The 25974-nt window shown below is 41.3% G+C and overlaps 1 protein-coding gene across 7 annotated transcripts in view; it reads right to left on the bottom strand.

Annotated features, from left to right (window-relative positions):
* The window catches only part of EBF1 (EBF transcription factor 1), a 409074-nt gene that overhangs the window by 14402 nt on the left and 368698 nt on the right, over positions 1-25974 (bottom strand). For all 7 annotated transcript variants that reach the window (XM_005897517.2, XM_070373017.1, XM_005897516.2 and 4 more), the window contains exons 11-14: positions 18993-19081; positions 2430-2495; positions 1281-1458; positions 446-625 (exon numbers count right to left, since the gene is read on the bottom strand). In XM_005897517.2, the coding sequence (XP_005897579.1) occupies positions 446-625; positions 1281-1458; positions 2430-2495; positions 18993-19081 (513 nt within the window). The remainder of the gene's footprint in view (positions 1-445; positions 626-1280; positions 1459-2429; positions 2496-18992; positions 19082-25974) is intronic.

Genomic DNA, 25974 nt, shown 5'->3' on the forward strand with positions numbered 1-25974 from the left:
GGCTGAGCATTAGGACAAGCTTATTACATGCATTCTTTTATCCAAGTCTCACAGCAACTGTGTGGGAGGGAGAGTGGGTTCCTTCCCCATTTTACAGATAAGAAAACTGAGGTTTAGAGAGGAGATGAACCTGCTCAGAGCCACGTCAGTGACTGGTTGAAGAGTCAGACCCAGCTCCGTCTGACTGGAAGCTTGGGTTCTCACAATGACCTCACATTGCTACTCTGGTTACAGGTAAGCTCTGCTAGAGAGACAGGGCAAGGAGGCAATGATGCAGTGATGAGCAAGGAGGGCAGAGACTCCTGCTGGAGACAGTGCTGCCTTGGGTCGCATCACTGGGTCCACACCTGGCAGGGCAGAGCCTGCACAATGAGCCAACACAGCACAACGCCCAGGTTTTGAAGCAAAAAATGTGCAGAAACACAGGACACACATCTTTACTTACTGGCATAGGGTGAGTTGGCAGCTGAGCCGTTGAGGAAGGTGGGGGAGCCGCCCAAATTGGACATGGCAGCAGTGCCGTATCCATTCATACTTGTGGTGACCGAGTTATAGTTGGTCTGCTGCGGGGTGGTGCTCGGCACATACCCATGTGGTGACACGCTGCTTGAGTTGCGGGTGAAACCTGAGAGGTGGGGGCGAAAGCAAGGATGAGGGTGGCATTCAGGTGGGTGGTGGGCCTGGGAGGCCGGGGCAAAGGAGGTCTCTGTCTCTTGCCCCCTCACCACATCCCAAAGGGAAGGGGCCGAGTGATTCATGGGTGCTAGCTCTGTGATTAAAATGGGAAGCCAGCGAAAGACACATTTCTCAGGAGATCATAAATACTTAGCAGGCCCGTGAGAAGTGGCAATGCAGGACCCATAAATTACCATTTTGGAAGAGAAATAAATCCCAATCTGAGAGATGTACCCTGGAGGTAACAGGTTCCTACTCCTGGGTGAGGATGATAGGCTCTGGCCCCTCCAGAACTTCAATTCCAGCCCTCTTTGGGACCTGTCAGTCATGGTTTACAGTGAAAAGTCGAATGCAGAGATGGCTAAATTCATGGATCCTGTCTAGCTACCCCCCACCAGATTGCCAAACATGATGGCTAGAACCAAAAGTCTATAATAATATCTGATACACACAGACCCAGGAATCTCCCCTTTTTTTTGGGGGGGGGGAATTTTTTTTTTAAGTAAACTCTTTTGTGTCAAATAAATGGGGAGAGGTAGCTTGAGGTTGGGAGGGGGCAAGGAAATTAGCCCAGGTGGGGGTGGGGACAAGGGAGGGCTCCTGACCCTGATTGGTGGCCTGCGACGCCTCGGAGACATTCACGGCCAGTTGTCCACTGAAGGAATTCACGCCCATCATTCCCGCATGGACCGAGGTGTTCGTGAGTGCCGGGAGCTGGCTGTGGTTGCGAGGGACACTGTACAGAGCCTCTGCAATGTCAGCCGCTCTCTTCAGAATAATCTCCTGAAAAGTAACAGGAACATCCCGTTTAACTGCCCCAGTCACATTCCTGGGAGTACCACATCCCAAGTGTTTACTGCAGGCTGCACTCAGGGCTTTCCATGATTAACTGCACTAACTGCTGCAACCTTTTCAACAAACCTGTGTGTTCAGTCTCATCATCATCAAGCCCATACCTCAGATGGGCCACCCGAGGCTTAGAGAGGTGAAGACCTCATTTAAGGACACTTACCTCCCTAAGGACAAAGCTGGGCTGCATAACTCTGTGTGACTTTGACAGCTGATTAACTCAGCCAGTCCTCCATACTACCTTGCAGTACAGTACAGCAACCTGGGGCCTTCCCTTCCCCACCAGTAACACAGAAAACTCTGGGGTCACTCTCTCATACACATGTGTCCACACGTGCCCTGAAATTCATCTCCCTGGATGAAGTTAAGGGAAGGTTAAGTGTCCTTAAGTGTTAGTGTGTTAAGTGTGTCCTTAAGTATTAGTAGGGCTGTGTCCCTTGGACACCAACCGATTCAAGCAACACAAGAAAGGAAGGATTATCTCAGACTTGTAGTTTCCTGAGCAAGTTGAATCAGAAACATGGAGTTGCTCTATGAAACAGATGCAGACAATGGTCAGGCCTTGTTAACACTTTTTAGGAGAAGAAATTAAGCCCCCCTTTTCCTCCTAAATTTTCTCGAAATTGAGCACCAGTAACTCTTCTTCAATGATGAACTATATTCCCACAGGAGATTCCTTTTAAATAAAGTACCTTTTCTCATAAGAAAAATTATTCCCTAGAAAAGGCAATAAAAGATTTACAAAAGAAGAGAGAGGAACCGAATGGCTTTGCAACATGTTAGGCCTGAATGACTTTTACTCTGAACTCATGAAAGCACTTTTACAATTTTCACACTTTTTCATTCTAACGAGGACTCTGGGAGCTTCAGCTGAATGTGGAAGGTTCGAGACCCAGCGCGCTCACCTGGTTGTTGTGGGGCATCCCATAGAGTGCTTCTACCAGATCTGCAGCCCTTTTGAGTATCACTTCCTGTCAAGGAGAAAAGCAGATACAGTCCTCTGAGTGAAGGCAGGATGTCATTATCTTTTCACATGATCATGTTCTATTTTCCCTCTCACCATCCTTTGCCAACACACTGCTTTAAGGGCAGTGGGTTTGGGGAACCCCAGAATGGTGTTAAATCACCAATTTATCCCTGTTCATATACACACTTAATCAAGTCAAAAGGTGAGCATCATTGGTACTGCAAGATAAAATACATCACTCAATAGTCTGCCATAAGCACGATAAAGCACTCATATGTTTATTGCTGAATACAATTGCAAGGTCATTTACTAGATTACTACGATCGATGTCAGTTGGTGCATGTTATGAATCCCTAAGATGTGTTTATTTTGCACTTAATTGCTTATTCCAGGAACCATGACCTTATCAGACAGGTCATTTTCAAGAGATTTCCAATCAGTCTTCAGCTAGTAAGAAGCATGTGGCATTAGCCTCCTCTTGTATATCTCCCTTGTGTGGCAGAGTCATGAGATCAGGGGGTGATGTGCTGTTTTGTCAGAGGTTCTTACAAAAGAATTCTCCTGCCCCCAGAAGCTCCCTCTGCACTAACTGTCATGACTGGCAGAGTCTGCTTCTTTTATAGCAATTCTCTGCTATTTCAGTGTTGTTTGTCATTTTCCCCAACTGCTCATTCATCCTCCTCCTAGGTGTTATGCTCTGCTGTTCACTCCAGTTGAAGAAAAAAATGTCTCCTTTCATTTAGGTGGACTCCCATATTTAGCTAGCATGCCTGTTTCTAATAATATAGGGCACTCTACAAAAATATGTGTGGTGGTAATTTTTTTCACTCTAACCACAAGAAATTGTTCCTTTATTCAGCCCCAATTTTCTGAAGATTCATTTATACTGCAGTGTGAAAAGAAAAGCTAAGCTTGATACATATAAAATGGAGGTTTATCAGAGAACCAAACATGAAGGCATGGTATGATTATCAGAGGTGATTTGCAAGAAGATATGTTTACATTTTTTTTTTTTTTTTGCTGTGGGTAAAGTTTCAAGAAGAAGTTTAACTTTAAATGTTTTACACAATAGATTTCTGCATGGAGAAGCAGTACTGTTCAATTTTCACATACTGCAGACACTGATCACAAAATAGGGATATAATTACATTCATTTTGCTGTCACCATAGCCTCTTCAAAAATTCTTGAACAACTCTTGAAATGACAAGCTTTTAGATACATATTAGCATTTTTCAATTTTAAATTCTCTATAATATAAGATAAAATAGTTGTCATACTGCAGTAACTACTTATGACATATATAATGTCCTAAATTCAAAAATGAGGTAGAGGGGTTTTCAGTTCTCAATAAACATTTATGCGTGCTTTAAGCTGCTGCTATACCCCATTTACAAAACAGTTCTGTTATTTTTCAGATAAGGAGTGGAAAACATTATATAATCAATGGGGTTTGAATCAATCCATCTGAAATAATTTATTTTTTAATGGAAGCTACAAGATAACCTACCACATTTTTGTTTGCAGTGCTGTCTGACCGCAGCAGTTAATAATTTACTATGGTATGGGCACAGTAAACCCTATCCCCAGATCAAATTCAGCCCGCACTGCTTTCATTAAAACCTCACGGCTTTACCTGGCTCTTAGAAAAGATGAAAACAAAACAGGGTCAAGTTAGTTTATATACTAAAAGTTGACTTCTCTCGGTCTATATTCTTTATTTCTTCAAATGAATATTTATGTCAGTGTTTGGGCTTGGCAAAGAAGGTATTTTTCTTTCTTCTCATTTTAGGGAAAAAATACACAACTGTTGTTTGTCAAAAGCAAGATGAGGTATGCAGTTAGAACCTGCATTTGTGAACTTCAATCTTGAAACAGTATCACTGAGGATTTCAAGCAGCACTTATTTTAATTAATTTCACAGGACCAGGGAGGAGGCAAGTTCCAATAAACTCCAGTATCTTTGAAGTTCTTGTACCTGAAAAATTCCAATTATCAGGGTAGGATATATATTTTAAACTGATATTTTTAGTGATAACAGGTTTTGATGACATAATTCACTTGTTTCTTTTTCTCCTTACTCAATACCCAGAGTTCTCATCAGTATTCAACTCCCTGAAAGTGAAACGTGAACTTCACTTCCTAGAGTTGCCTCCTCCTTCAATCCATGGAGCCAGGACACGCTTTCCACTAGGCACATTGCTGTAGTCAGGTCAGCAGCCCAGCATTGCTTCAGACCAGCAGGCTTGAGGACAGTGAACCCAATGTCATGTCCTGAAAGTGACTCTCTTAAATAGCATCTTGCCTATTTTAAAGTGTCCTTCATTGTGGTATCAACTTGGGGCTTAAGGGGGAGACAGCTTTTGGCTCAGCTTGGCCAATGTGATTCAGCTTCTATTAGTTATTTCTACAAATGGGAAGGAGAAAGGAAATGTCTGGGTCCTCTATGAGTTAGTGCAGCGAACCTGCAAGGTGCTTGGATTTCGGTGACCAGAAAATTGCTCTCACCTCCATGTCATTAGGCTCCCAGTGAACTAGCCCCCAAGCGTGTTTGTGTTGGGGATCTAATATATTGCCTTTCAATCAGAGCTGAGAACCACTGAACACACAGACAGAACATGACGAGCAGGTCAGGAAAGCAATAAAGATTTTACAGAGCTGTCCAAGGTGCTAAATTTACTCAATAATGGGTTTGGCACCATAGTGTTAACCTCTCATTTACTACCAGTTTGAGGGACTAAATTGAAGTAGCTGACTTCATTTACCTTGAAATGTATATTTTATGACATTATGTAAGTAGATTGAAAGGGCACTGCAGTTTTAACAATTTAAAGGCTAAAGCATGTTTAAGATGAAACTTGAATATTTATTGTATATTGCACTTAAAGTATATAGAATGTTAAAATGTATTGATTAAATTTGTAAAAGGCATTATAAAAATGACAGGTAGTATAAAAGATATATGCCTTTTAAAATCAAATTGATAGTATATGCGATCTCTTCGGTGGTCACAAGTGTAATTTTTTTGCAGTTTTATATGGTAATTTGAAAAATCTGTAACTTCACATTAGGAAATGATTGAGCCTGGGATGTTAAAAAAAGAGAGAGAGAAATTTCCCATAAGGGGAAGAGCTGGATGTTTCATATAATCTTTTGTCTCTGAAACTGTTCCTAAAGTCTTATTTTTTGTGACATCGTATAAGGATCCTTCCATTCTAATATGCAATTTTAATATTTCTGAAAAGAAAGAGCATTTGACTAGTACTAATATCTAATTTTTCAAAGCATTTATTTGTCAAGAGAGATTTTCTCTTCTCTTCTTAATGTTTAAAACGACTCCCTGCTTGCAGTTTAAAACATGAGGGTAGAGATTAGACTCTTCCAAGATAATTAATCCTATCCTTGGATTAAAAAAATACATATCCCATTGGGCAATTAAGAAGACAAATACTAGTACCCTAAATATTGAAAAGCCCCAGAGTCTCCTTATAGAGGTAATGCTTATTCTCCAACCTATATCCTGAGTCAGACTATTTTTCTTTTCATAAGTTTGGACTTATTCTCTCTTAAAGACATAGAAAATGTTTACTCTTTAAAAACAACTTTTTACTGACCTATTTCCTTTCACAATCAAAACTGGTCATTACCTGCCTTGCTATGACCATTGATGATTATGTGAATGGGATTCTGGAGAGAAAAAATGGATAAGCTATACTAAATCTGTTTAGACTTAGTAGAAACACTGGAGAGATTCAAGGAACAGTCAAGTATAATTGTCATAAGTTTTGCTATGTTTTGGAACCTTAATGATAAAAATGGCAAATGGGCTACAAAAAAGTGAGAAGATACGGCTTTACTTCCCATGTTGCAACCCAGTCAGTTAGCAAATAATTCTTAAACTTGCTGTTGCCCAAGTAGTCGCACACCAACATTCCTCTCCAGCACCTTTCAAGGCACCCTATCTTCCCAGAATTACGGTACAGGGTTCCTAGGAGGTTGCAAAAGATCTCCACCCCTCTTTATTCAACCTCCTCTCCCTATACATCTGAAGAACTGCTCTCTATTCTGGGCTAGCTTGACCTCCTCAGTCTAGAAGGAACATGCTGGGCCCCCTCCTATCTCCAAACCATCATTCGTTTGCTCTTACTTCATCTGGAACACTGGCTTCAGTCTGTGTCCATCTGCAATGCCTTCCCATCCTGTAGAGTCTGGTAATGAATGTGGTACTGATGGTGGTGGAAAAGAAAACTATTGTGTTTGGAAGGGAGACTTTTAACTCATTCGGTCCTCATGGTGAGGCTCTGTATCACCATTTGGCAGATAAGGAGACAGACTCAGAGAGGTCCACCAACTTGCCCTGAGGTCACACAGCTAATGAATGTCTGAGCAGGGATTCAAGCTCAGTCCTGTTACACATCAGAGCCTGAACTCTTCATACTTACACTATCCTATCAGAACTAATTCCACCTTCACTGAGACTCCAGCTTCTAACCTCTCTCATTCCTCTGAAAGAGAGTGCTGACTGCCCCACCCAGAGCCACACAGAAGTAGATTCTGTAGGGTCATTTTGTTCTGCTCTTACATGTGCGAGTCTTCAACCTCCAACAACTAGACTGTAGGTACTTTGAGGTCATGGCTATGTCTTAATCTCCTTCTCCAAGCCCCTAGCACTGTGTTCAGCAAACCACAGCCCTTGAGAAATTCTTATTGAAGAGTCTAAAATAGGTACTGATTTTTAAACGTATGTGCTTAATTTACATGAGGAAATGAACAAGTCATATATTTGGCATAGTTTATAAAAGTAGAAGACTTAAATTTGGTGCCCCATTTGGCTCTAGACTTTTTAATCCAATATATAAATTCCCAAAGGTCAAGTCTGGGGAGGTTTTTTATATCATTTTTTTAAGTGAATTTGCTCCTTCACTCCTGCTGGCTTGTACTTACACTTTAATTTTGTGACTAATATAATGAATCATCTCGGGTACAGACATTATCTCAAGTTATAGGCTGCTATCAACATGAGGCTGGTCTTGATGTACATTAGCCTTTTATTAACTGTACTCCTAGACTCTTAGAAATACTTAGGTTTTTGCATACTCTCAGGAACAAGGCATATCATATCTGATATGCAGACATGGCTAACTCATCTTTCCTTCTGTTTTATGACAGTAAAATCTCTGAGGATTATTCACCCTCCATGTGAATCGTCGGCATCTGATCCCAAATGTGTTGCTCTTCATAATAAGTGCATATTCACTGTGCCCACCCAGCCTCCCAGGGAGAGTGGGAAGGGTGTCTAACCATCTGATACTGAGCCCATTTATAAATCCAGTTCAATGTTTTAAGTAATTCAAACCCAGATGAGCAGGGGAGATGGCCTGAACTCTCTTCCATTCAGAACACATATAGACCAACTCATAAAGCCAGATGGGTACCCATTTACCAACACAACATTAATTTCAAATATCAGAATCAGATTTTGAGACTCTGGAAACTCCCTCATAAAATTAAAGCCCAGGGATGCTTCAGTAATTTCAGAAGACAATCTGTGCTTGGCTTTATGCTCCCTCAAGTAGAAAATAATGTTTTGAGGGATGCAGAAAACAGAAGCTAAATGATAAGCATCAATTATCAAAGTCAAGTTGACTTGGGTGATTCCTATGAAAGAAGTACAGTACTTTCCTGTCACTACACATTTCCTGGACATCCATTTATCACCAATCTGCTTTCCTTATCAGGGGATTCAAGATACAGTGGGTCCAAATATCAGAATGGCAAAATCACTCCTGATTTAAAGTCGATAAGCACCTATCAATGAAATCAGCACTGACTCCATGCACCTCCTCACTCTGGAGTTTACACTGGGTTCAAATTTTGAACAGTGTAATTCAGCTTATTAGCCTTTAAGTTCCAGCTCTTTCCCCACTTGCTTCTGAAAGTGTGGGTGACACTAATTGGAAAGTCTAAGAGCTGAAAAATTGATTGGAAGTTTCTGGCAGCCCATTTCCCACAGAGCTGTATGTACAGCACAATAAATACTAGTTGTACTGAAAGGTATTTCTGTGGAGGGTAGTTTTCTATCCCAACTTCCTTTATGTTTATTCAGCCAAATGGAAAATTCCACAATAGTAGACTCTGCATCCTAAAAAAAAAAAAAATCTTATAATGAGGGCGGTGAGGGAAAGAATAAAACAAACCAAAATAATACTTGAGCACTGTTTAGTTTCCAATCCTCTGAGACATTCCTTAAATTTTTCATTTTTTCTGGTATTATGAACTTCTCAAAATGGAGCTTACCACAGATCATTATAAGCCTTTAGTGTCACACTTTAAACACTCTTTACTCAGAAGCCCTATGACTGAGAAGTGTCGCTTACATTTAGCATGGATATAATTAAACATGTTTCTGTTGAAAGGGGCATTCTCATTATGGCTAAGGACCACTTTAGAGTAAATTGAAATGGAAAGGAGGAACATAGATGAGGTGTAGGTAGCAAGTGGTTATTTCTAGGGAGGCATAAAATGCCAAATGTGTAACAATTATATTTTACAACCCTGCATTCTAAAGACTTCAGAGCATTTTACTATATAAGAAGCCCCTGTTGAAGCTTAAGGAGCATTCCAACACACACTCATTGCCCATAGCCTTTAAAGAAAGATAAAATTCAAACCATAATCAAAATCTGCAGAAATTTTCAAAACAAAGGATTTAAGTATTTTGAAAGGGTCTACTGCTATTCGCACAAGAGGCTTCAAAAGTATTCTAAAGACACTGCAGAGGTTTGAAGGGGAGGGGTGCTTCCAAACATCCTCTAATTTTGAGGCCAATTTTGTGTTTAGATTAGATGATACTCCTCTTACTTCTCAAACGTATGTTAGGTATCATTGTGCCACGTGGCTGAAGGTGCACCAGAAAGCTTTGCATTTGTTAGAAGCATGGTATAGAAGACTTCTGAATCACATGGAATTAAGGCAGTTGTAAGCTAACGCAGCTATATCAACGTAAGACATACTAACTTACATGATTGACTTTTACAGTGGAAAGAAAAAGGCTGTTTTCAGGCAGCTGTTATTGCCTCAATGGAAAAAAAAAATCAATGAAAGTGAAATGAACAAGAGATTTTGTCTGAGTTGCAGTTAATACCACTGAAGAGCTATGGATATTAAAAGGTCAACAAATAAATTAGCCAAAGTGTTATGAAATGAATGATTTGGCTTATAATTTTATTGAGTGAAAATTGTTCGCTGCCTATTAGACCAGGTAATTTTTATCTTGTGCCTCAATTACTGTTCCGTAAGCAATAATATAGTTGTAAGAGCTGCTGGTTCGATCGCGTGACCTCTGAGAAGCCGGCTAGGACAGCTGACTTTACTATGATGGATAACTAAGCTTGGTCTCCACGAGGTGCCAAACCTCCCTTTCCTGCAAGGGGATCTCATAAAAGAAACATTACAGCTTGATTCATTTTACCAAAATGTTCGACTTTTCAAGTGTCAGCAGTTAAGTATAAATTGTGAAACCAGGTATTCCTGAGGAGAGTGATGACAATGGCTTCCCCCGCTTCTTTTTGGTCTCGTGGCATTCTCTTCTAAATGGTGTCATGGTAATTGGTGAATGGGAGCCTGGGGTGCTTCCCGCCACAAATACAGTGAAAAATGGTGTCTGCACCCTTGTGGATATGACCTGCTTGGAGGTACAGAGCTGAACTTGGTAACCTCTGGCTGGCTCTTCTTATTCCGATTCATTGTACTGGTTTAAGACCAGCGCTCTGGGTTAGGTCCTGCTGAGTGGCCTTGGAAATCGACTTTCTGATCAGGATGAAAGTCTCTGCTTAAAGAGAAGGCTGTGGACAGAGGTGCCTTTTTCAGGGCTAGGTTGTAAAGTCAGCACATGAAACAAAACCTGCCTAGAGTCAAAATTACCCTTGAAACTCTTTTAAGTTGCCAAGGCCTGGGCTCTTAGAAACAGAAAGCCAGAAATTAACTACTTGTGTTTCTCTTTGTCTTTTGGCTGTGGCTTCCCTTTCCCTAGGGTGAGAAAGAATAAATATCTAGTTTGAAAGTAAGAGGACCATTGAGTAAACAAAGAGATTCATTTTATGTACGTCGGCGTATGTCTGTGTATGTGTGTCTGGCGTGTGTGTATACAAATGTATGTGTATATTTATATTTTTGGACAAGTACGTGTAGTTCAACTTGAGTAAGTGATGCATGCAGGCTGGAACTACGCTGAACTTTAAGGATATCTAAGGGAGGCAAAAATAGAGTTGGTTTTGGCTTCTTAAATTGTTGAACATCATTGGTTATTGCATGTACCTCCAGACGAATGGTATCTGTAAATGATGATTCCCAAAGCTTTACAGATGGTCCTGACTATAACTGCAATTAAAATTCACTGCCTCAAGACTGCTGGGGCTCTGTTGGTTCTTATTACTCCAGTGTTTAATTGAAGTGTTACTCAAGGCTGAAAACAGCAAGCATGGCCGGAAACCTCCTAGTGTCTCTGTTTCTTTGGTCTTTAAGAGAAGGGTGTTGGGTAGAAATGAGCCCCTTGTGCCTCCCCTGTGACTTCTCCTTGAACTAATGAGTAATTATATTCAAAGCCTCTGTACACAGGGTGTGATATGAAGGTTAAAGTTACCCACACACATGCGCGCGCACCCACCCATCAAGAGCTCCATGCTAAAAAAGGACTTGAAGGAGGCTCAAGAATACAGGCTATTGGAGTAGCTGTTATTACAAGTCCCTGCCGCGATGACTCGGGGGCTAAAGAGAAAGAGAATTATCTCCTGGTACTGTATTTTTAATTCCTGCTGCCTCTTTCCCCTGACTCAGCCATCTGTGAGCTACCCTCAGACCCTGCTACCACCTTCCTCCTCCCCCTAGCTGAACTTGCGAAATTCTAAAAATCTGGTTTATAAAACTGCCTTTTTTCTTACAATTCCCATTTCTTAATTCTAGGAGGCAGTGCTTTAGAGATTCAGGCTCTGGAATCCAAAAGCATTGACTCAAAACCTGCTCGGCCACTTTCAGCATTGCAAACGCAACCCTCGGTTTCCTCCGTTTCCTCATCGGTGGACTCAGACCAGCTTCGAGCTCAGCAGACAGCCAGTGAGGCTTACGGAGCAGGAGGCAGAGATAGCAGTGATAACCCTTCCTTATTTTCCAGAGAATTTGGGCAAACTATGTGCATTCTTAGAGCCAATGTGAATTATGTGCCTGCAAAACCCTGTGAAAGACTCTGAACAGACTAATGGTGAGGAAATCTGGAAATGGAAAATCTCTATCGACAGCTGCACGAGCTGTCCTGAGCCTCAGTTTCCTCATCTCTAAATTGGGCATGATTCAATAGCGACAGAATAACTTATTGCAGAGTTGGTTAGTTAAAGATAACATACATAAAGTAACACAGTGAAAATTAAAACTTCTGTGGGAGTCATGGCCTTTTTAATGAATCTACAATCTCCCTCCCCAGAAAAATAATGTGTGATACAGGTGTGTGCATACTCATCTCACACACACACACTTGTGTATACAATTTTAAGGGCACACAAAACTAGGTTAAACTCCCCTGATAAAAGCATAAGTAGGAGGGGACACCAAGCCCCTAAACTGGGCATATTATCAAAATGGGGAAGTGGAATTTGCCTGTGAGTTTTCTGGCAGAGACAGAGGAGAGAGGGGTAAAAAAGAACTGCATTCCACAGTTTGTGTTTTTGACAAGAAAAGGCAGAGACAAAATGGTTTTTGGAATCAAACCCAAGCATGCTTTTCCTAAGAGGTGAATATACCATATGACTTGTTTTTGTTACTGTATTTTTTTTTTGAGTCATTTTGGTTCCCAGATATAATGTTAATAGAGTTTCTTAAAAACAAAACAAATAAATGATTAGGATTAGAGAGCAGGGCCGGTGTCACAGAGTAAAAGATAAAGACATAGGGTTTTTCTTTCTCCTCTTCTGAAACCCTCAGTCATCCCCTTTTCTGCTAACAGGCAATGTGGTTATGCAAAGATTTCTTATTTGTATTTTCACTGATGCAACTGCAGGTTTTGAATTACAGATAGTCTTTGCATAAAGACTAAAACAATAAAAACATAATTAGAATACATGGTATACAGCCGACTCCAGTTTAATTTTGCCCCAGCTCTGTATTTATGATAAATCACTAAACACGGCCGATCTTTAGGGCGGGTGATTTTGGGTCTCGTGTCTGCATTGAGCAAAACCAGTGCCTGTGACTAGCATCTGAATTTCCATTCTGCAAGTGTACAGTGGAACTGAATAATATTTGGCACAATGCAGTGCACAACTGAGCCACTAAATGGCTGATTTACTAAATTATTATTAGATGAGCCCTTGCTGTTCCAAATGAAAGTGCAGTCACTGTCTTCCTTCATGGTGTGTTCAGATTGTTCTGTGTTTAAATATTCAGCATGAGGCTAATGCGAACTGATGAACTGAGACTATAAACATTCACTTTCAATACAGATAGAGCGACAGAGATGAAACATATCATGTGGCCTGTGGAGGTGAAAATGATTTATATTTAAGGATGTTGCTGCCTACTCCCATTACTTTAAGGTACTCTTAATTAGCATGGTGTTGGAAATGACTAATTCCCGTGTACAGGAAGAAGAGGCTGGGATTGTTATTTTTTTGCACACCAGTGAATGAGAAGCTACCCCAAGGATCTGCTGCCTATGTTGTGGTTCAGAACCTTGAGTTTTATTCATGGCGGGCTGCACCATGCGAGCAGTCTTATTTCTAATGGGAAAACTATGGTTTCTAGCATTCAGTGTTTTCTCTATACCTGCCCAAAGGGTCCACAGCCCCTCCTCAGTACCATCCACGCCTCAGCAGCCCACCTCCTTACCGTCAGCATCTACTGCACCTACTCCACAGCCAGCCCGGGACCTCACTCTCTGTCTTACCAGCATCTTTACTGACACCTGCTGGAATGAAGAACCACCCTTGCTCCCTGGACAAAGATAACCCCCTCCTTCTTCCTCCCCTTTGAGGGCAGTTATAGGCAAGCACTTAAAATACTGTGATCACTTACAGTAGATTAGAATTTTTTATTGGTGCCCTGTTGCCATAACAACACGAAGACAGCAGATGACTTAAGCTAAGCTTGCAAAGCAAAAGGCTGCTCATCTGGCAGTTAAAATGAATACAGTTCATTTCACAAGTTTCCCATATGGACTCTTAGTGTATGGTAATGAGGAGACCATATGGTGAGAGAAAATGCAGTGAGAACAATTGGGTTCCACTGGCTGAGTGGGAAGTAGGAAGAGAAAACCCGGGTGAGAGATTCCGGTGCGTGCGCTCTCTGGGTTCAAGGTTTGGTTGAGGTTTGTTTGGGTTTGCGTTTGGGATGGTTGTGTTCCGTAGGGGTTTCGTGTTTCTTAATCTGTTCCTTAATATGTCAGCTGCGTGAAATGACAAACATCTTGCAAATTTTGCAATATCATTCATCACAAACTGTCAGCAGTGTTTGCAAATCTGACTTGCAAGATCTTTTAAATGTGTTGTGCTTAAAAGGCAACAGTACTAAGTTTTTAGACAAAGTGCAGGAAAATTTAAGCACTTCTGACAAGCAGAAACATTAACAGTAATCATTTTAAAAACACTTGCATCTTTTGCCTGCGTGTTTAGCTGTAAATAATGCTAGAATGTATAAAAGCTTTAAAGTAAAAAATGTAATAAATACTTTATATTATGTTTCATAAAGGACAACAAAAAAAATGCTGTGTGCCGTGTGCACGTGTTATCTATAGATACAGAGGTATGGAGACACCCCACTCTCCTCCCTGCTCACCAGACTGGAAAGTGGGGAGGACAGCTTGAGAAAGGCTCTAAAGTCAACTCTGTACTATACATGCTTCATAAAAGATGAATATAAATGCATTAGTTAGACACGGTGAGCTAAATTAGAAGGTCAGGCAGGGCTGGGAGGGCTGAAAAATCACACAACCAATGAGTGTAATTACTCTTTTTTAAGTCTATTAAGTGGTGTTGTTCTATCAAGGCTCAAGGGTATAGGACATGAAGAACAAGATAAAGTAATGTGTATTTATTACTCCCACCGGATCAATTTACCAGATATTTTCAGCTCCATAAAGCAAAATACACAAATGCCGCCTTTGTTACTTTTCTCAAACTGCTTTATTTTCTCTAAAAGAGGGACTGGCTCTTGGAGAAGAGACACATTTACCCTGTGCAGGTCCCCATGCCAACTCCTCTGGGCGGGGAAAAGAGAGAAAGCTGGTGCATGTTTAAGTAGGATGGGGCTGAGGTTAGGCGAGGGACAGGAGAGAGAAGCCTGTGGCCTCAAGGCAGAATCACTTGGGTTTCCAGAATTGGAGGGAAATGGGAACCTGATGCAGCGAGGCCCGAGGCCCTGCGTGCAAACCCTAGTTTTCCCATGTGCTTGCTGTGAGAGGCACACCGCCAGCCCTCTGGAAACTCTGACCCTGTGATGTGGGGTGTACCCATCTTGCCAGGAATAATAGCCCCCATATACTGAAGTCTCGCTATCCGCCCGAGAGGCCCCTTGCATAAATTATCTCATTAACACCCAACAGCCACAATGTGGGGCAGCTGCTTTCCGAAGGAGGAATCTGAGTCTGGGAAGGGTGAGTCCGTGCACAGACAGTGCAGGCGGTTTTCAAAATCCATGTCCACCTAACCTGAGTCTCCCCTCCTGACCGCTATGCTTTTCAGAAACCTTGATAAAGCCATGCCAGGCACATTGCGGGCACGACGTACATGTTACCGATTCCTTGGGCCTCACCGCAGACATGCGAATGCCGGCCAAGTGCGATGCCTCTGTACTGATGCTCACGGATCACTCAGGAAGACAGCTGGCAAACTGAAACGGGACAGGGACACCTCTGGCCTTCAAAACAGAGACGGCCAGCTCCTTGCTCAGTACTTCTGGAGGGCCTCCTGCATCTCAGCATCTCAGAGCTTCTGAGTGACCACAGTCGCCATCCCCCTCACCTCCACATGATAAGAAAAGTCAACTTTCACCCCAAAGTTGGTCAAAAGTTCCTCTCCCTCCTGCCAATCCAGAGAGGTAGGCACATCTGTATGACAGAAGAGAATGCTGCAGCTGGAAACCCTCAGCCTGCCCTTCTCCACACGCACATGAGAAACGAAACCGAGTCACACCTGGGCTTTGCATAATGACAGGATTTTAAATCGGTGTGTATGGCAACTATCCCTGATGGTAGCTTTTGGGGACAAAAATCATCTACAGAGAAGGATTCCCACTTGCTCCCATTTTCTCATTTGGTAAATGGGAATGAGGTCTGCTTTCCCGACTTCTCTCACAAGAGGGGCTCCCATAAAACAAAGCATGTACAAGTTCTTTGAAAAAGTGCAAGCCAGCATACAAAGGCATATTATTATGGAAAGCTGTCTGCTTGGTCTTTGGAGCAGTTTCATTTGACAGAATATGTGGGTGGTTGTATGAATCTAGCTTTGTCTATTCACAAACACATGGGTTTAATAAAGTGGAGTTTGTTTTTTAAGGTGTGTGGTCCATGGCGCACTGAAACACTCCTGTTTGACAAACACTGACCACGATTCTAAGAAAGGCGGAGCCCGTTTTCATCCCTCAAACAATGGACAGCGGGACTATAAATCTCCCAGGTCCACAGGAATACCTCGTGCTGGCTCCATCCGCCACTTCCTGACCCTGCTCTTGAACTCTCACTCCACCTTCACATTCAGAGCCAAGAGGACACCACTCTGATCTGAGTCACAGAGGGAGCTTCCTGGGGTGGGCTCCGGCCAAAGCTCTCGCACGGCGCAGTGGCTGGATGCAAGCTATGGAGTGTTTCCTTAACACACAAACCCATTGTGTCCTTGATTACTCTTCCCAAACCCAGGAAAGCAGGGCTGGGAATTTCACCATCGGGCCACCAGGGACGAAGAGACACGTGCCTGGGCTATTTGTTCAAGTTTCTGAACGTGATGTGCAACCGTGAAGATGTTTTTAAAAGCAAATACACAACACTCAACCATATATTCCTGTTTCTCTCCTTTCTTTATGAATTAGTACTGCGTGGGAGCTAGAGACCTCAACCATTAAACCAAATTTGTCTCCTGTTTTTTCAGTAAGTATTTATAGAATGGCAGCCGTGCGCCAGAAACTATACCATGTAACACACGGGATTACTTTTTTTTATCCTGATGTGATCCCGGTAATGTCTGCATGTTATTTTACCCCCATTTTATAGATGAAGAAACTGAGGCACAGAAAATAAAGCATACAGTCCACTGCTGACCCAGATTGGGATTTCCTGAGTGGCAGAGATTGGTTAGGAGAGCTCTCCAAAGTCAGAGTCTCATTCTCACAGCTGGCAAATAATCATAGCTACCTTTTTGTTGAGTGATAAATAAGTGATGAAGGCAACCCCCCAAAGAAGGAAATATTACTATCTCCATTTGACACATAAGGAAATTGAGGAATAGAGTGGTAAAGAATTATGGGGCAAAAATGAATTTTGACCCAGACGACAGAGCTGGAGGTGCCATGGTTCTGAGTTCCACCTCACCCAACCTGACTCTCCAGTCCCTTCAGCAGAGTCGAGAGAGATGCCAAATGAAAGTGAAAATGGTTTCCAAGTGGAAACAATGGGAAGAATCTGCTATGCACTCCTGACTTCTTTCTACCACTCAGAAACCTTAGGTACTGACCACTGGGTGGACACATATTAATTACATCCTTGTGCTATGAAATTATCAATTATTTTCCCATAGGAAATGCATGGGAGCTAGGTTCTTGCCAGACAAAGAAAACTAAAGATAATTCTCTCCATGGCACACCTATGCTGCAGAAGCAGAGGAAGAGTCACTATTACTCTTAGATTCTCTAATTGCTCACCGAGAATAAGTCAGGGTTAAAGGGAAGGAGGTGTAAGGTGGAGGCCCCTTGCAAAGACAAGGATCTGAACAGACTGACACATCATAGGGTTTCTTCCTCAGGTGAAATGCTCTCAGGAAGTTTTTCTAAGGTGAATGGCACCTAGTGGAGGTGAAACTGTAATGGGAACTCAGGGCTGAGACTGAAGGCTCTGTAGTTCTTCCCAGGCTTAGGAGAGGACAGACTTTGCTTGTCACAATTCTTCCTCTCTTCCGGCAGGCAGGGCCCCTCACCACCCTGTCCGCCCCTCATATCTGTGCATCAGTTTCAAGGGGTGGGGTAGCTTTCTCCTGAACAAAGCCCATTCTGACAGGTGGCCCTGCCCACCCTCCCATGCAGCAGACCCCACAGGTAAGATGCGATGATGAACTGATCACCTAAAGAAGTTTGCTGAGCTTGGAAGGATGTCAATTTCATTTTTGTAGGTGCTTTATGAGGGGAAACAGACCTGGAGACGACATATCTCTAGACTTACTGTGGCTTGTGTAGTCAATGAAATTTCACTGTGCATCGTCCTGCCCTTTGACATTCTTTAGCATTTAGCATTCTCTCCTCTGAGTCCTCACACAGCATTGGTTGTCCTTTTGTTAAATGTGGCTATTGTTTTCTGTTATGCATGGTGTTGTATATACAGAGATGGGAATATCTCAACACTGACAATGGTACAGAAGAGAAGCCAACAGATGTGCATTTCCTTTTTTCTGCACTGGCAATTAATGACAGACCACTGTATGACATATATTTCTCTGACTGGCATTTCTGTTTAATTTCTCCCAATTGTGTCTTAGGTGGGATGTTTCTGGAGGGAAGAGGCTCATGTCTCAGTGACCCAAATGCAAGATCTGCCAATATGTTTTCCTTTGAGCTCTAGCTGTTCTCCCCTCACCAGGAATAAGTAAAGATTGTCATGGGGCTAGAAAGCAATATTCTGTTTCTTTTTGAGAAATGATATGATAGAATGATTAATAATCTGGACGTTGGAGCCAGGCTTCGTGGATCTGAATCTCACTTCAGCAGTTTACATGTTGTGTGACCCTGGGCAATTGATTTAACCTCTCTTTAGTTACTTTCTTCTCTAAAATAGAGGTGGTCATGGTACCAATCTCCAAGGGTTTTTGAGAGGAAGAAATGACACAAGTGGGCTTCCCAGGCGGTGCTAGTGGTAAAGAACCCACCTGACAATGTAGGAGACCTAAGAGATGCAGGTTTGATCCCTGTGTTGGGAAGATCTCCTACAGGAAGGCTTGGCAACCCACTCCAGTATCCTTGTGTGGAGAATCTCCATGGACAGAGGAGCCTGGTGGGCTGTCGTTCTTGGGGTTACAAAGAGTCAGACATGACTGAAGCAACTTAGCATGTATGTACAATGACCCAAGTACAAATAAGTACAACACTACCTGGCACATGAGTGCTTATTACTTTGATCACTGCTTACCTTACTGTACTAAATACACAAAGCACAGAAATATTTAGTTGCTTCTCTATGAAATTTTATCGGTAGCAAAACTTTCTGCCAATCATCCAAGCCCACATCTCCAGAGACTACAAACCAAAGAGAAGGTATCCTACCTTTGGCAAACGCTCAGGGTCACCAGGGTGCCGGGGAATAACCTTCTGTAACCTCTGGAAACCATAATCAATGGTGGGTTCGTTGAGCGCTGCAATGAAGAAGTCATACAATTAGAACAATTTCAGGAAATAAAGCAGCATATGATTTGCAGCACTTATGGTGTGGAAATAACTAGGAAGTCCAAGGTTTCATTGATACTTTTGAATTAGATTGTAAAATGATGGACAGATGATCCCTTTTGTTGAACACTTCTACCATCTAATTCCTGCTCTTTACCATGGTGGGGACTGACTCACTCTAAAGAACATGAGAAGCAGGTCCTGAACTCTGCTCTTCTGGCCAAATTCCGTATTTCTTACATTGTTGAAGGTAGAGAGTAAAATGGAATTGGATATGAGGCTATAGGATTTCCTTTAGTCAGAAGGTTGGGTTAAAACACTGGAAGGCTTGTCCAAGGGTGTTTACAGTCATAAACGGCATAAGTATCTGCAAAGCTACAAAATATTGAGTGGCCTTCAGGTGATAGAGGATCTCAATGCCAGAGGTGGCAATTAAGCAAGAGTGTGGCGATGGGCACAGGACACTGGATCTTCTCAGTATGCAAAGCCTGTGCTACCCTTGGAAGACTCTGAAAAGAGACAGGTATTGAAAATGCCCTTGATATGACACCCTCACATCTAAGATGACAGACTGATGCACCAACATAATATTATTTCAGGAAAAGGCTAACCCCTATGGAGCAACTAGCTTAGAACAGCTGGGTATCCAAGATGAATTTTTAAAGAGTAAAAGAAGAGCATAATATTTGTGGAGATAGTGGGTCTTTCTGTACCCTAACTGACTACACTTTCTTCAAAGCATCCTTAAATTCAACTCGCCACAAAGTGGACTCTGGTATATGGTTTTCAAAGTTCCTCCCCAGGATATGAAATATCTCCAGCCTTCCTTGCCTGACCAGAAAAAGATGGCGGCTCCATCCTCTACCTCATCCCTCATCTCCTCTAAGTGACGGGTGGGTGTGTGGGTTTGTTCTTTTATTTTTAGTGTAACCAAAGTATTCAAACACATAGTTTCTCCCTTACTGAATAAAAAGACATTTTGCTATATACGTTAGAAAACAAGGTGCCACATGCTTTACTTAAAATGCATTTCCATTAACCTAAATTTTAAAACTAAGATTCATACTACTGCTAACTTTAAAAAACTGTATTAAATTCAAATAGGTCCCAAGGCTAATGGAAGCAATTTGTATACCAACCCAAACTGACTGGCCCACTTTTCAAAATACAGGTATGATAATCTTGTGGTTTTAAAAGGACATTTAAATTGAAAGACTGTGAATTTAGTACATAATTATACCAATAGAACCCTTTAACTTGTCAACTTGTAAATCTAAAAGGCTATCAATCATTTCTAAAGAGGAAATAAACCTTAAAATTCCTTGATTGACAGTGCTTACTTTTTATGTAAGAAAAAAAAATGAAGGAAAAAAGGCTGCATAAAGTGGCCAGAAATCCATTTACAAAAGTACATTGTTTTACATAGGTGAGTAAAAAGCCAATAATTACACCTCCAAAAGACATATAAATCAGAGTAAGTACTTTTTCCTCACTTGTGTATTTTAAGTTGGAGTGAACTTCAGGCAACTTTTTATTAAGAAGATTTCTTTTACCCAAATGCAGTACTTGTTGAAGTTGTTAATATAGTAGCATTTTCATTTAAGATAATGTAATCATTTTTGCAAATATGAGATTTAGCCATTTCTCCCACTTACCACTTCCAAATGGTAAACTTTCAATCTGTCTCTTGTGGAAATTAACTAAAATTACACCCAAGTGAACCAAACCTCTCTATACTAGTATATGAGTTAAGGCATAATATTTATTATTCCTCCCATTTTATGAATTACTTTCTAAACCCTTGAGAAGAATTCTTTTTTCAAATTAGACTTGTAGAGAAAAAGCCATAGAATTCTTTATGCAGGGGGGCTGTGACTCATAAAATCCCCAGTATCTAATCAAGAAATGCACAAGAGCAACAGGAATGAGCACCTAGGTTAACCTGTATATTACATATCTCCCACCCATAATGCCAATTGCCAACAAAGATGTTTAACCATAAAAACAGCTTTAGGCAATTAAACGTATTATTTTAATACCTAAAGATATAGTTCAGCATGCTGAAAAGTCTAATTCTTGGTTTTACTTTTCAGTGTAAGCCACCGATAAAACTTGACTTGTCGACCTACCCCGTCAGCTGTTTGCATAATGAATTAATTCCTACTGTGTCAAGAAACTCGTAGCTGTTAACTGAATGACTGTCTGATGTATTAGGGGAGGATGTATTTCTCTGACTACAGGACCAACTCACAGCAGAAAGACTGACATTTAGTATCCACAATTAAAAGAACTGATTCAAATATCATATAGAACTAATAGCTAAAGAGCTGAGGAGAAGTCATTCTGCTGCCACAAACAGTAACTGAATTAGATATATTAAACTCATTATTCAAAGAAAAATAAGCATCTAGTCTATGGAAGTATGCTATGTGAGGGGAAATATTTTAGGTAGAGGGACAAAGGCTTTTAATTTATTTCCCATGCCTCTATGATTTGCTCTACACTCATATTTTTTATTAACCTGCCCTCAATTTAGGTACTGAATATTTCGATGGCATTGTCCAGTGCTGTAAACAAAGATTAACACTAAAGATATGTAAGCAAAGCTCATTGTCTTAATTCAAAGTTGCCTGATGATTTCTCTGACTGCACTGACTAAAGAAAAGTATTAAACCAATTACCAAGTGAGAAGGGCCATCTGATAAAGATTATTACTTATAAAAAATAAAACCCTGAAAACTGATTAACAGTCTAGGGAGGGGGATGGCTAAATTATGGCACACCCATAGGAATATGATGGAGTCCTCAAAAGCAATGCTTTGGGGAAAAAATATTTAGTGGCATAAAATATACTGCTATGCCAAGAAGCAGATCACAGAAGCATTTTGCCGTATGGCTACTTTTTTTTAATGAACATATATAGAGAAGAAAGAAAAAGGTTTCTGTGTATAAACTGCTTAACAGTAGTTCTAAGAAGTGAGTCTTAAAGTGCTTTTCTTCCTTCTCTTTGTGCTGTGCATTGTATACATTTTCCACAATGAACATATATTACTTTTATAATCAGAGAAAAAGGTTAAGAGCAAGAGATTGTTCCCAAGATGGAATCTGACCTGCTTGTATAAAGTAATGACATAAGAAACTTTGCCTTAAAAGGGGTCTGTATACCCTTTAATAACCTTGCCTAGGTTATTACAGACCATAAGAAAAATAAGTAGTATACTTTCGGCCAGTTGAATAAATATGTGACTATTCATAAACTCTCTGAAAATCAACAGAGAAGGTAACGGGGAGGAATCATAAAGAATGGTATATTTATTTTCATCAGTGGGGGTAGTCGTACCTTAGGGACATACATCTACTCTGCAAGAATGTAATATAAAGTTAATCCTTCAACAAAGTGACTTCATTGTATTCAAGCACAGGGCTCAGGGGGCGCCAGAAGAAATGTAACTAGTCACTTTTTTCCCCTCAAAATTTGGGACAATTCTGAGAATTCGGTAGAGAAAGAATAAAACTTAATCAGACGTGATTAGTCACAAAGTATAAGTATCTGAGGTTGTAAAAAGAAAAAACAAATTGTCAACTGCAAAAGGATTGCAGTAATGAGAGCCCCTCACGTCACCCCATTTCCAAACACCTAGTCTACACTCTGAATAGGGTTTGAGAGGCTGTTATCCCAAACCAGCTAGAGATGGTAACAGAAAAAGAGAGGCTCAGAGGTTTAGAAAAATCCATAATCCCAAAGATGAAAAGCTTCCATTTTTAAATCAGAATAATAAAATGGGACCAATGAGGGTACTTTAAAAATTCCCTAAGATAAGACTACCCTGGTGGTTCAGTGGTTAAGACACTGCTCCCAGTACAGGGGGCGTGCATTAAATACCTGGCCAGGGAACTAAGATGCCACATGCCACATGGAACAGGGGAAAAGAAAAATAAGAGGAAAAAATTCCACAAGATAATTAATTGTCTGCTGATTCTATAATCATTTTTAGTACCTCCCATGTGTTCAGATGATGATGATAGGAATTAACTCTTTTATGTCACAAAAGCCCTTAAATGATGTCAGTGACATCACTGACTTGATAGATAGGAGTTTGAGCAAGCCCTAGGAGTTGGTGATGGACTGGGAAGCCTGGCATGCTGCAGTCCATGGGGTCGCAAAGAATCAAACACAACTGAGCAACTGAACTGAACTGTAGCCCTTAAAAATAAAAGACACACTTACCCCAGTGTTCACTGCAGTACTGTTTACAATAGCCAGAACATGGAAGAAACCTAGATGTCCACTGACAGATGAATGGATAAAGAAGTTGTGATAGATATATACAATGGAATATTACTCAGCCATAAAAAGGAACAAATCTGAGTCAGTTCTAGTGAGGTGGATAAACCTAGAGCCTGTTATATAGAGTAAAGTAAGTCAGCAAAACAAGGATCTTGTATAAACACATATGTATGGACTCTAGAAGAATGGTAATGATGAATCTATTTGTAGGGCAGCAGCAGACACACAGACATAGGGAACAGACTTGTAGACACAGCGGGAGGGAGGAAAGGGTAGGATGAACTGGGAGAGTGGCAGTGAGACATATATTACTGTATGTAACATAGACAGGCAGTGAGAATTTGCTGTATGATGCAAGGGAGCTCAACCCAGTGCTCTGTGACAACCTAGAGGGGTGGGTGGGGTGGAGGAGGAAGGAAGTTTCAAGAGGGTGGGGACATGTGTGTACCTATGACTGATTCATGTTGATGTATGACAGAAATCGATACAACACTGTAAAGCAATTATCCTTAAATTAAAAATAAATAAATTAAAAATAAACTGTCTGAGAGGTGTACATAATCTCGCCCTAAAGAAAGAGAACTGCTCTGATTGTAGGGTTGTAACCCAGATCCAGCTCCCTTGGCCAGGCTTTCTTCCTGCTCAGCAATGCATCCTCTTGCCTCCTTGATGGTCAGATGGTGGGTCAGCCCTCTGCTCCTCTGACACTAGCATCACACTCCATTCCACAGGGCCACGTGGGCTGAAAGACCGGCCGGACCACTGCGGAGCCACAAATATTTGCATTCAAGATTTCCTGCCCTGATCACTCTGAGAGGTAGATACATATTAGTCGAGAAAGCTCAATAAGACCTCATGGAGCTGTGTACATGCATACACTACAGGAAGTCTGAAACTTCCCTATCAATGCACAAAAGTTGAGATTAAATGACTCTACACAGCAGAGCAAGCTTGCAGGGCAGATGTATCAGCTGACATTTCAGCAGGGTCCTCTCAGCTACGACAGGATACCGGGGAATGGGTACTGGGAGGAAGCATAGGATCCATGCATGGAGGCTCAGTAACACTGGAGTCATTACTTTTCAAAAAGGAAAAGTTAAATAATAGTTTAGAAAACATCAAAGCACTTCATGTGGCCTTATGTAGGGTCAGCTTATAAATGGCTCTGGGTTCCCTCCCAACCTCACAATCTCCAACTCCCCTAAAGGAAACCAGCAACTTTCCATGCAGAACCAGTCTACACAGAGCCGTTCCCCTTGGGGCTTCAACCAAGGTTCTGGTGAAGACAGAAAAGCTCTGGTTATACAAAGCTATTTACAGGGTTCAAATGTCCACATGGCTACATGCAAAGAAAATTTAGAATAATACAACCAGATTTAATATAGTACTCACAAGGACAAGATTACAAAACTCAATCAAAACATCTGGTAATGAGTCAATCTTAACCAAATATATATGTGGATTGTGGCCTTTTCATGCCTTTAGTTGTCATTTCTTTAATCCACTTCAAAAACACATCAAATAAAGAAAAATCTCTTTAAGAGGACTTATTTGCAAATTAAAATCGTATAATCGAGATAAATGCATTCTCAGCTATGAGAACTGAATTTTCTCTTTGCCAGGTTGCCTTTTAGAGAAAATACTCCTCAGTCCTCCTTAACTTCTGGAATAGGTACCCCTGGAAACAACGGGAATAAAAGGCAAGAGAGTTGTGTTCCCCAACATCAAGGGAACAGCGCTTTGGGTGCCATTCTAACATGAGAGCTCAGAGTCCCCTTGCTTTTATGGCTCAGTGACTCAATGCAGTGCTTTAACATATTTTCTGGGGTTTTAATTTCCTTTTTTTAATGGTTGTGTGACATGATGTCATTTTGACTGGAAATAAAAAGAAATGCAGATATTAGAAAGGTAATATTTATATTCTATTGCCATTTAATGTCCAAACAAATATCTAGACTCAATGCCAGGTAATAAATAAGGCCTCATAGCAGAGGCAATGATAAAACCAGCACCTGGGTCTCCACGCTTCCCTGGTGACTACTCTATATTTGAACTAAAGGAATAGCAGCAGAGCATTTCCCTTCAAGGCAGATCCATTCTGGGCATAAGAGTTATTACATATGTGTTAGGCAGAGTATTTTTGTTCCATAATGGCCCTATTTTTCCCTCAGTCACTAAATTAACAACCAGAGGTGAACAATAAAACAGCAAGTTATCTTCAGGAACCTATCTTTAAGACAGACTTGAAAAGATATAAACCTCAAAATCAACCAGAAACCTAAACAAGAGCCAGAAATATGCTTAATGAAGAAATGTGCTGCATTTCCAGCTGCTTGGATGTTTCATCTCTCGCCTATATATGTAGGGCACACAGGCATTCTGGGTTGCCTCTTCCCGGAAGGGATACACTCCCTAAGAAACCTAACACCAGACCCCTTGCAAGCAGAGCCCCTGCTTTCGGTATGAAATGCTTTCACAGCCTGGCGCCCTGCCCCAGGAGCCAGGGAGGCTCAGAGGAGCTTTAGGAAGAGGCTCACTGAACTGCAGAAAGCTGTCACTGAACCAGAAGGGTGT

Source organism: Bos mutus, chromosome 7, assembly GCF_027580195.1.
Source record: "Bos mutus isolate GX-2022 chromosome 7, NWIPB_WYAK_1.1, whole genome shotgun sequence".
NCBI lineage: Eukaryota > Metazoa > Chordata > Mammalia > Artiodactyla > Bovidae > Bos > Bos mutus.